At 38.4% G+C, this 12,406-nt stretch overlaps 1 protein-coding gene across 5 annotated transcripts in view; it reads left to right on the top strand.

The window, feature by feature from the left end:
* The window catches only part of SETX (senataxin), an 87,770-nt gene that overhangs the window by 37,766 nt on the left and 37,598 nt on the right, over positions 1–12,406 (top strand). For all 5 annotated transcript variants that reach the window (XR_011483387.1, XM_070454885.1, XM_020910999.2 and 2 more), the window contains 5 exons: positions 3,768–3,987; positions 4,845–4,964; positions 7,114–7,285; positions 7,402–7,489; positions 7,955–12,094. Coding sequence is in view for 4 of the 5 variants with exons in the window: in XM_070454885.1 (XP_070310986.1) it covers positions 3,768–3,987; positions 4,845–4,964; positions 7,114–7,285; positions 7,402–7,489; positions 7,955–12,094 (4,740 nt within the window). In the remaining variant the exon portion in view is untranslated. The remainder of the gene's footprint in view (positions 1–3,767; positions 3,988–4,844; positions 4,965–7,113; positions 7,286–7,401; positions 7,490–7,954; positions 12,095–12,406) is intronic.

Here is a 12,406-nt window from a genome sequence, read left to right as displayed (position 1 = left end):
TAGAATGGGAAAGACTAGAGATCTTCAAGAAAATTGGAGATACCAAGGGAAAATTTCATGCAAGGATGGGCACAATAAAGGACAAAAATAGCAAGGACTTAACAGAAGCAGAAGAGATTAAGAAGAGGTGGCAAGAATACACAGAAGAACTAGACAGAAAAGGTCTTAATGACCCAAATAACCACGATGGTGTGATCACTCACTTAGAGCTAGACATCCTGGAGTATGAAATCATTGGGCATTAGGAGGCATCACTATAGTGAAGGTGATGGAATTCCAGCTAAACTATTTAAAATCATAAAAGATGATGCTGTAAAAGTGCTGTACTGAATATATGTCAGCAAATTTGGAAAACTGAGCAGTAGCCACAGAACTGGGAAAGGTCACCTTTTCATTGCAGAGCCAAAGAAGGGCAATGCCAAAGAATATTTGAACTACCATTTCATATGTTAGCAAGGTAAAGCTCAAAATGCTTCAAGTTAGGCTTCAGCAGTACATGAACCTGAGAACTTCCAGATAGTTGAACAAGCTGGTTTAAAAAAGGCAGAAACCAGAGGTCAAATTGGCAACATTCATTAGATCAAAACATCTACTTCTGCTTCATTGACTACGCTAAAGCCTTTGTGTGGATCACAGCAAACTGGAAAATTATTAAAATAGATGGGAATACCAGACCACCTTACTTGTCTTGTGAGAAACCTGTATGCAAGTCAAGAAGCAACAGTTAGAACCAGACATGAAACAACAGACTGGTTCAAAACTGGGAAAGGAGTACGTCAAGGCTGGTATTATCACTCTGCTTATCTAACTTATATTCAGAGTACATCATGCAAAATGCTGAACTGGATGAATCAGAAACTGGAATTGAGGTTTCCTGAAGAAATATCAACAGCCTCAGATATGCAGATGATACCGATCTAATGGCAGAAAGCAAAGAGAAACTAAGAGCCTCGTGATGAAAGAGGAGAGTGTTAAAGTTGGCTCAAAACTCAGCATTCAGAAAACTAAGATCATGGCACCTGGTCTCATCACTTCATGGCAATTAGATGGAGGAAAATGTGGAAACAGTGACAGATTTCATTTTCTTGGACTTTAAAGTCACTGTGGGTGGTGACTGCAGCCGTCAAAAGACACTTGCCTCTTGCAAGAAAAGCTATAACAATCCTAGATACAGTTTAAGAAGCAGAGACATCACTTCAGAGCTATAGTTTTTCCAGTGTCAGATACGGATGTGAGAGTTGGACCATAAAGAAGGCTGAACGCGGAAGAGTTGCTGCTTTCGAATTGTGCTGGAGAAGACTCTTGAGAGTCCCTTGGACAGCAAAGAGATCAAACCAGTCAGTCCTACAGGAAATCAGCCCTAAATATTCATTGGAAGGAGTGATGCTGAAACCGAAGCTTCAATACTTTGGCCACCTGATGCGAAGAGCCGACTGCCTCATTGGAAAAGACACTGATGCTGGGAAAGATTGAGGGCAGGAAAAGAGGGCAACAGAGAATGAGATGGTTGGATAGCATCACTGAGTCAGTAGACATGAGTTTGTGCAAACTCTGTGAGATAGTGAAGGACAGGGACGCCTGACTTGCTGCAGTCCATGGGGTTGCAGAGTCAGACATTACTTAGTGACTGAACAACAGCATGGTGCATCAGTCTCCTTTGATTTGAAACATTTCCTCCGCCTTGTGTTCTTTTGCTTTTGTTGTTTCGGCTGCTCTGGGTCTTCATGTTGCGTGCTGGCTTTCTCTAGTTTTGGTTGGGAATTCCTCTCTAGTTGCAATGTGTGGGCTCTAGGGTGCATGGGCTCAGTAGTTGTGGCTCACAGGCTTAGTAGTTCTGTGGCATGTGAGATCTTTGCTGACCATGGATCAAATCTGTGTCCCCTGGATTGGCAAGTATATTCTTAACCACTGGACCAGCGGGAAAGTCCTCTTTGTCTTTTACGACAGTTAAATTCCTGAAGAATAGTTAACTTCTGCTTCCCTTCCATTTTCAAAAAATAGAATGCTTTTCATTTTGGGTTTGCCTGATGTTGCTCCTTGTTAGACTCAGGTTGTGTGTTCCAGTTGGAATGTACTATATAAGTGATGTTATGTCCTCAGGGTGTCAGAAGTACAGGCATGCCATATGATTTGGCCTCTCATGGTGATGCTAATTTAATCATCCAGTTGAGGTGTTCCACAGTTTCTTCACTGTGCAATTACATTTCTTACTTTAGATCACATAGCTACCTTACTCCATAATTTTCTCCTAAATTTAGCATTACCTAATGGTTCTTCCTTCAGCCAATTTTTCTAAGATTGCAAAATAATTTCAACCCCAGCAGTTTACACAATTACCAGTCAGTACTTGACATGGATTATACTGTAATCAAGAGCCAATTTCCCTTCTCTCATTCATTCATCTATTTTATTATTAGTATAGACTCAGTGATGCCTTTGTATTTGTTTTTGTAGCTTAAAAGTATGTTGACATAGAGCTCATTCTTTTGTCCATTAGTTCTGTTTTTCAAACTTTTGTGCCCATACTTGATAAGTATTGATAAAAATGTTTTTCACTGAGTTAACACATGTATATGCATATGTAACATTTCATATATGCATATACATATATCAACATTTCACAAAATAATTTTACTATGAAGGATGCACAGTGTTTTATTTAGTTTTTAAGGTTGGTTATGGTCAATAAATTTGTATCTCAGAAGAAATTTAAAATCACTTTCCTATGCTATATTGCCATGTAGCGGTGACCTTTGGTTTCTTTTTTCATTGTTTCTTTCCTTTTTTAAACTTTCTAATATGGAACATTACAAACATACAGAAGCAGATAATCAGAGCATTTAATCCATAAAATGTTAGTATGTGTCTCTAAAAGGTAAGGGTTTTAAAAAATATATCAACATACCGATAATAAATATCATGTTTCTAGTTAGTTTCTAGTTAAGTAAATGGAAATGGTTATTCTAAATGCTTTACTGGAGTTAGTTTGTTCAAATCAGGATCAAATACAGTTCACACACCGCATTACAATTTGACGCTTGAACAACATGGGTTTGAACTCCGAGTTCATTTATATGCAGATTGTTTTTAATGCATGGACTTCCCAGGTGGCTCATTGGTAAAGACCTGCCAAGCAGGAGACGTGTGTTTGATTCTTGGGACTGGAAGATCCCTGGAGGAGAAAACGGCAACCCACTTCAGTATTCTTGCTAGGAAATCCCATGGACAGAGCAGCCTGGCAGGCTACATTCCATAGGGTCACAAGAGTCGAACATGACTGAGTGACTCAGAAACAGCAGTTTAGTAATATACAGTTCAAGGTTAGTTGAATCCATGATGCAGAATCTTGGATATGGAAAGGCTGGTGACTAAGTTATATTGGTATATTCAACTATGCAGAAAGTCAGTGTTCCTAACCCCTGTGTGTTGTTCAGAATTTGATTATAGTTAATGTCTTTCTTATGTTTTGGTTTTTTTCAGTCATCACCTCCTTTTGGTTTTAAAATGTCTTTGAAAATAATATATTTTTACTGAAGTACTTTATTCTGTATGATGGTTTTTTCTTTCTCCAGTTTTATTGAGATATAATGGACATACAGCACTGTACAATTTTAAGGTGTACAGCATGGTGATTTTTTAAGATTTTGACATATAATTGGTATATCTTGTGTCTTTTAAAACCTGTAGAGAATCCTATTTTAGATAGATTCTTGCTGTATATAGACAGTTGTTCACTGAATGAAGTAATGAATGTGTTATGCTTTTAGGTTCGGCGTTGGGCTATCCTGACTGCAAGAAACTTAGGGAAGGTGGATAGAGATGATTACTATGACTTACAGGAGGTTTTGACTTGCCTTTTTAAAGTTATTGAGTTGGGACTTTTAGAAAACCCAGACATTTATACTTCTTCTGTCCTTGAGAAGGGTAAACTGGTTCTTCTGCCTTCACACATGTATGATACTGCCAACTACAAAAACTATTGGTTAGGTGAGTATTGTTGCTGTGCGAATAACAATTAGTATTTTCCAGTAGTGTTTTTTTTTAAAGCCTACAATAATCTGGCACTTTTATTTATTTTTTTAATTGGCAGATAATTGATATATATTGTGTTAGTTTATGCCATACATTGACATGATCCAGTATGATTATCCAGCAGAAGTCATCTTATTTGGTAATCTGATCAGGATTGCTAAATAAAAGATTTCATAGTTTCCAGTTCTTGTTCTGTCATTAAATTGATTATTATAACATCTGTTTTTAAACACTTTTTATCCTAGAAATCATCTGTGTAACAAGTATCTTTTGAAGTATGGCAAGCAGATCTTTTATTTAAGGCAGTATTAGATGTAACAAAATATTAGCATAGCAGTTGACTTTAATAGAATTTGATCTATTGAATAAAGGAGATTTAATACCTCTTTTCTTATCTGTAAAATATTTCCTGGCAGAAAAAGATATTAACTTTGGTTTTCAACAAATTCTATATTGAACTTAAAATAGTTCTGTTCATTGATTCAGAGTCTTAGTCATGCGTATAATTGGCAGTGATTGAAATATGATGATCTCAAAACTTAAGGGATCTTCGATTTTATGAGATTAAATTGTGTGTAGTCATTTGGGAAATTGCTTTTAAATAAAGTTCATAGCATTTTCCCTTTTATTCAGTCTAAAGTTCTCTTCTTGGGAGCAGTTGTATGTGAATGTCTCAGACTTCAGTGTCTGGGGCACTGGATTATGTTTTGCTTCATCTTACTGCCATGTTATTATTCTGCCAACTAAACCAGAGAAGACTTTAGAACAGTGTTAATGTAATCAGTTCAAGCAAACTGTATGTGGTCTTACAGGTATTTGCATGCTGCTGACCATTCTTGAGGAACAAGCCATGGATTCACTGTTGCTGGGCTCAGATAAACAGAATGATTTTATGCAGTCAATACTTCACACCATGGAGAGGCAATCAAATGGTAATAAACTTGCTGAATTTTGTGATGGTGGTGCACTTTAAAATTGCTAGAGTCACTGTAAGAATTTGGATGTATGATAGAGAGGAAAGAATGAACACTTTATGGTTTTTGTCACAGATTCAGAATGTTAAATTGGAAAGGACCTTTAGAGTTTAACTCAGCACCTTATTTTCATAAGAAACTGAAGCCCAGAGATGTTAACTTACTTTCTCAAGTTGTAATACCCAATTGGTAGTAGAATGAAGACTAGACTAGAACCTAAAGGAGGTGAATTTCTAATAATGTGATAGTAAATTTATGCAGAAAGCTTCTGCTGTCCCACCATCTCACTTTTGCTTGGTTTTTCATTTCACTTCGGTTTTCTGTGGTTACACTGTCCAACACAGTGACTGCCAGCCAAATGTGATTATTTAAATTTATACTAATGAAACTTAAAAACTCAGGTTTTCAGTCCCTTTAGCTATAACTTCAAGAGCTCAGTGGCCACATGTGCCTGGCTGCTACTATATTAAACTGTGCAGACAGTGAGCCATTTCCATCATCACAGAAAGTTCCCTTGGACAATGCTACTCAGATAGCCTAATAAATAGGGTCTAAAATTGTATTTGTTAGTGGAGGCCAGCTTGGTTTTATCAGGCTTATCAGTGAGAGTCTGTACTAGTGTTTCTAATCTTAACCTTCTTTATGAAGGAATAAATCAGCAAAGACTAAGCATGCTAAATCCTGTGAAAATACAATTTTTTACCCACTTTCACTTCTCTTTAGGCAACTTCGATATAGATACAAATTCTTTTGTGGAGAATTTTAAAAGAAATATGTAACTGTTACTATTTCTTTGATCACATGTATTTTCTTGTGAGATTATTTCTGATCAAAGTTATTACTAATTCACTTACCAGAATTTACTACGTAATTTGTTCATTTCTTTCCCAGTGCTTTGCACGTGTGTTTCTGTTCTCTCTGTTAATCCAGCTCCCCTAACATGCTTCAGAATGAGTCACCTCTTTAGGAAACTTTCTGTAATTGTCTTTACCTTACTGATGACTTCATATTTGAGAGCTTGCTAGACAAAAGATAGCTGCAGTGTAGGATAAAAAAAGTATATGAGAAGTTCTGCACAAATGACTATGATTTTTTTAAAGTAGAGTCTAAGAACCCTGAAGAAAATAAAGCAGAAAGTTCTTGGGTTGTCAGAGATTGTGTGAGTGAGACCACTTACTCCATAGAGTACTGTGGAAGGTCAAATGACTAGGAGTGTTTGCTGCAGGGGGAGATACTTGAGCTGAACTGTAAGGAAGGATAGGAAGGTTTTTTTTTTTTTCTTTTCTTTTGATTGGTGGTACTAATAGTGAAGCTGTTCTAGTTCTTACTTGGGAAAAGCCAGCGATCCTTTTTTTTCCTATAGATGGTGTATCTCTAGTATGGAAAAATAAATCTGAGAAGAACAGAGTAAGATCTCATGAGTGCCTGACTGAGAAATTTAAATTTCCTTAGGAAACAGTGAGGAACAGTTCAAGGTCTGTGAGCGGGTCATTGTTTTGCCACTGCACAGAGAGAAGGGGGAAGCGACTGGGTGCCAGAGTACGGGAGTAGTGGGTATTCCTGCCAGTTGGATGGAATGGAAATAATAAGGCCACATTGGGACAAGCGTGGATGAAAAGAGTGTATCTCTGCTTGTCTGGTGCCTCAGGGATTCAATCTCGTACACAAGCCAGATGAGACAATTCAGGATTTCTTGTATCATGGACTTTGTTTAGATCTGGAGATACCAAGTTTTTCTTACTTCTCTCTTCCTCACTTCTGCTATTTATTGAAGGATGAGAATATAAAGGTCTGGAAGAAGCAGAGTAGGAAAGATTCTTAAAGGTGTGGCAAACAGGGTGAGAAAGTTGAGTTTATCTATCTAGACGATCTCAGTTTGTATCACATGAAAAAATTTCTTAACCAAGGTGTATTGCTTTTAAAAAAATGCAAACACTACTTAAATGTTTGCCAGCTTTCTAAAACCTGTAGTTGGCAGTGCTTAAATTACTTCCTGCTTTGCTTTCAGTTTTGTTGCTACCCAGGTAAAGGGTGCTTAATTCTCAATATATTTTAGTACTTTTTTTAAATTGTTTTTTAATTTGGCAATTATTCCATTGTGTTTCAGATGATAGTGTGGATCCTTTCTGGCCAGCGTTACACTGTTTCATGGTGATTCTGGATCGCCTTGGATCTAAGGTCTGGGGTCAACTTATTGATCCTATTGAAGCATTTCAAACCATTATAAACAACGTGAGCTACAATAGAGAGATCCAGCATATACGGAATAGCTCTATGAGGTTTGTTCAGTTCCTGTGTCAGGATATCAAACAGTCTGCATAAGGAAGTCTATTAATTGACAGGATTTTTTCCACCTTTAGTTCAGTAATTTCTATTTATTCTTAATATTTTTAAGGACCAAGTTAGAGCCGGAGTCATATTTGGATGATATGGTGACTTGCAGCCAGATTGTATACAATTACAATCCTGAAAAGACCAAAAAGGTATAAAGCATTTTTAGAGTTCAGATGATACTGTAGTGCCTTTATATAGTGTAGACAGTAAAGTGATCAGTTGCAGTGCTGATTTTATGGTATATAGCTATTCTGAATCAACTGTTGCATAAAATTTTTCTGATCAGTGGTGCCTGGGGAAAAATGGACACAGTTTGAAATTTTTAGGTATGGTTAGGGAGGGTGGAATGTTTATGCTATGGGGGAGATAAATCACATGACTGAAAATCGTAACGAGCTGATGGAAAGAATTTCAGAGTGCATGGAGGTTTTGTAAATTTAACCTTTTCATGAAACTTTAGCCTCAAAATTGAACTGTTTTCAATTTCTTGGGGGTCCGTATATGTGTACCATAACAGGACAATTGAGCAGTATGTTTTCTTGTTTACAACTTGTGTGTCAAGCAACCATGAATGGTGCTTGTTTATCTGAATGTCTGTATCTCTTTCATTTTAGGATTCAGGGTGGAGATCAGCCATTTGCCCCGATTATTGTCCTAACATGTATGAAGAAATGGAAACATTAGCTAACGTGCTCCAGTCAGATATTGGTCAGGACATGCGTGTTCATAACAGCACATTTCTGTGGTTCATCCCTTTCGTGCAGTCCCTCATGGACCTGAAGGATCTGGGTGTGGCTTACATAGTGGAGGTTATTCACCATCTATACTCTGAAGTCAAAGATGTTCTCAACCAGACAAATGCTGTGTGTGACAAAGTCACTGAGTTTTTTCTTCTGATTTTGGTGTCCGTGATTGAACTGCATAGAAATAAAAAATGTCTACATTTGCTGTGGGTTAGTTCCCAGCAGTGGGTGGAGGCTGTGGTGAAGTGTGCCAAGCTCCCGACCACAGCGTTTGCACGGAGTTCTGAGAAGTCATCTGGAAACTGTTCCAAAGGCACAGCAATGATATCGTCCCTGTCCCTGCATTCGATGCCCTCCAACTCTGTGCAGCTGGCTTGTGTGCAGCTGATTAGAAGTCTCCTGAAAGAAGGCTATCAGCTTGGGCAACAGACACTCTGTAAGCGGTTCTGGGATAAGCTCAACTTATTCCTGCGAGGAAATTTATCTTTAGGTTGGCAGTTGACTAGTCAGGAAACCCATGAGCTACAAACTTGTTTAAAGCAAATTATTAGGAACATAAAATTCAAAGTACCTCAGTGTAGCACTTTTGTGGATCTGAATCCTGCATGTAAGACGCCTCCTTCATCTTATAAAGAAGAAAGTGAACAAATGGGGAAGAAGTCTGAAAAAGATGGGCACTGTCTGGAAAATTCCAGCCCAACATTTTCTAAAGAACCGATGAAAGCTGATACTTATCAAGTGCAAGAGAGTATTTTGAGCAAAGCAAATAATGCCATAGAAGAGAATAAAGAGCCATATTATATAAAAGATTTGAAACTAGAAGACCACCTCTCAGCTGAGTCATGTTTGAAGCTGAGTAGTAAAAACCTTGCCTGTGAAAGAGTTCAAAATCAAGTTAAAATAAGTACAGGGAAATATAAATCTGTAAAAGAGAATTCCTCATATACCCCACAGAATGGTACTTTAAGAAATGGTCCAGAAAAAGTATTTGACAGAGGAATAATAATATCAAGGCACTTGTTGACTGTTTCTAGCACAGACTCCCTGGAAAAAGTGTCTGCCTCTAATGAGGACTTCTCTTTAAAGGATGTTGGTCTTGGCAAAAGCTCAAGAGCAAAATCTAAGACACATAAAGATGGAGTGTGTGCTAAGTTGTCACATGTAATAAAAAAGCAACACAGGAGAAGTATCAGTTTAGAGGAAAACCTGACTGTGTCTAGCATTGAGAGTTTCTATTCAAAGAAAGATACAGGAGGTCAGAAAGGAGGTGGAAACATATGCAATCCTCCTTTAGTCCCAAATGGTATTCTGGATGATAAAAATGGAGAACAAAAATCTCAAAGCTGTTTACTGCTGGGAAAGAAAGAAGTAAAGAAAGAAAAGTTAGATATTTTCTCTACCCCTGAAAATAGTAGTCAAATACAGGAATCTCATGTTGATACCAAAGATTTGGTGTCACTCACAGAAATGACCAACATTTGCATGACGAAAGCATCTCCCTTTAAAGAGCCTGTGGCTGGTCGTGAATTGAGAGATAGGAAAATTAGTAGGAGCACTGATCCGTTTTCTTCTAATTTAAGAGAACAGGACCTTAGCAGCAGTCCACAGCCTGACACCTTAACAGATTCTCAGGTAGACAGAGACCTCCACAGATTATCTTTAATAGCTCAAGCCACTGTTACTAAGTTCCCATCAGATTCAACTCAAAAAAGTTCATCCCAGATACAAAGGAAAGTAAAAGATGAGAAAAGATGTTTTACAGCAAACCAAAATATCAGGGAAACCTGCCATGCACAGGTTATTATTATTTCAGATTCCGATGACGATGATGAGGAAAGAATTCTGGGTTTGAAGAAACACATGAAAGAGATCAAAGCATGCATTGAGAAAGAATGTCCAGAGCAACATACTTCAATAGCTAACACAAATGTGGAACAGAAGGTAATAAAGGAAGAAAATCCAGTGTCCCTTTTGCAGTTTGAGGAATCTGATTCTCAGTTTTTTGAGTTTGAAACTCCATGTGAAGTGTTTTCAGTTTGGCAAGATGAGAAACCAGACAAGAATTCAGCTCAAGAGAATGAAAAAAATCTATGCTTGACTCATGTGGGTGATACTGCAAATGATTGGGGTTATGAGACAGATTATGTATCTGAAGAGGTCATTAAAAAGGTAGCAGAGAACTTTGAAGAGTGCACAAAAGCACATAGCAGTAGTACTTCTGTTGAGAACTTTTGTGAAATTGAAGTAAAAAAACCCAAGAGAAGACGATATGAAAAACCTATAGCCGAAGATCCTCTAAGGCCTTCTTCATCTTCTGTCAAAAATGAGGACCAGTCTGATACTAACAAGGGAAATCTGAGTGAAAATGATTTTAAAGGTGTAGACACAAGGTCTACAGTTCCCAGTTCAAGTGTTCAGAGAAACACTGCGGTTTCCCCAAAGAAGTCTCCTCCAAAGCCTCGCACGTATTCCAGACCTGTCAGGAAAGTTCCAGTGGTTAAAACTTCTAAGAAACCCCATTCAGATACCAAGAAAGGGCAGAGTAAAAGTTCCCATTACATAAGCTGTAGAACAACTCCTGCTATTGTGCCGCCAAAGAAATTTCGCCAGTGTCCTGAACCAACTTCAACAGTTGAGAAACTTGGCCTGAAAAAGGCCCCTCGTAGGGCGTTTGAATTGTCCCAGCGATCTTTAGAGTGTATAGTTCAGCTGCGTGACCATGGCAAAACTGTTGGAGTAGTGGATACCCGGAAAAAGACGAAGTTAATTTCTCCTCAGACTCTCTCTGTCAGAAATAATAAGAAACTGCTGACAAGTCAAGACCTTCAGATGCAAAGGCAGATGAGATCCAAATCACGGCGAAACAGACAAGAACGTTTAGATTGTCAAAGTACAGATATGACACGAGCAGGGCCACATGCCGCACAGAGTTCTGTGCCAGAATCAAGTAAGTCAGATTATAGTCATAATGGAGGAGCCGAAGTGACTGCTAACAATAAGGGGAAACAGTTAATAACTTGTCAGTCTTCTGAAACAGAACCCGTGAAAGCAGACCAGTGTAATCCTGTCATGGTAAATGGAAGAATAGCAACAAATGAAGTCATTGTTCCTACCTCAGAGGACCCACTAGGCAGAGGTGACCTGACAGTTCATCGTTTAGAGGTGGCAACTTTGAAAGAGGGAGAGCCTGAATTCAGCAGTGACATAGAGGAAGATAATATATTTTTAACACAGCGTGACCCTGAAGACATGGATTTATGTTCACAAATGGAGAGAGAGAATGATAAACTCATTGAAGTCATTCCTGGAAAAGATACAGTCCAGGGAGAGGAAGATTGTGTGAGTCAGCCTCAGTTGGAATCTTTGAGTAGCACAAAATGTAAGTACAAAGATTGTGTTGAAGCTCTGAAAAACCCGGGTGAATACTGCTCAAAACACTCAAAAACTAAAGCCACAGATGAAGATGTATTTCGTAAACCGGGCTTGCCTCTGTCTGTATCAAAACGTTCGAGACCTTCCACGACCAAGGTTTTTAGTTCAAGCAGTACTTCACGGATTGCTGGTCTCTCCAAGTCTTTGGAAAGTACCGCAGCCCTCCCATCATCTCTGAAAAACAAGTCAAGTGGGGCACAGTCTGTTCTGAAAGGACCACAGCCTCCCCTTCTGGTGTCTCTGAAGCCAGTGGCTGAAGTGAAAGGTCTGTGCAATGTTTTCCCTTCTCAGACTCCAGATAACTCCAACAGGCAAGTTTCAAGCGTTCCATTTGGGGAAAACAGATCTTTTTTGACTTCCTCTCCAGTAAACATTCTCATGTCGCCACAGTCCATCTGTGATACTTTCGTAAAAGAGGTCTTGAAATGGAGATACGAGATGTTTGTGAACTTTGATCAGTGTGGGCCCCCGTTGAGTCTGTGTCAGTCTGTCACAAGACGGGTGCCTATCAGGTTTCAAGACTGTGGAGATTATTTTAGTGTGTTTTTCCCTTTGGTTTTACTGAACACTTTTGAAACGGTAAGTATACGTTTTAATCATATACATCCAGATTTTGAAATTGCCTTTCTTTACCATGTTAAGAGAACAGCTAAAATAACTTACTGCATTTTGATTTAGGTGTAACTTGTAAATGTCATGTTGAACAGACATTGTGCCAGGCACTGTTCTAGATGTTGGTCATACAGAGGAAATAGCAGTACTTTCCTAATCTCTGCCCTTCTGGAACTTACAGACCCAGTCCAGGAGTGGCAAAGGAGGAAATGTTTTTCAGTGCAAAGGAAAGGGAGGACTTCTCAGAGGAGATAGTCTCCCATCTGCATTTAATTATGT

The sequence above is a fragment of the Odocoileus virginianus genome, chromosome 2, assembly GCF_023699985.2.
Source record: "Odocoileus virginianus isolate 20LAN1187 ecotype Illinois chromosome 2, Ovbor_1.2, whole genome shotgun sequence".
NCBI lineage: Eukaryota > Metazoa > Chordata > Mammalia > Artiodactyla > Cervidae > Odocoileus > Odocoileus virginianus.
The sequence above is the reverse complement of the archived record's forward strand: the minus strand, read 5'-3'. Positions and strand labels throughout refer to the sequence as shown.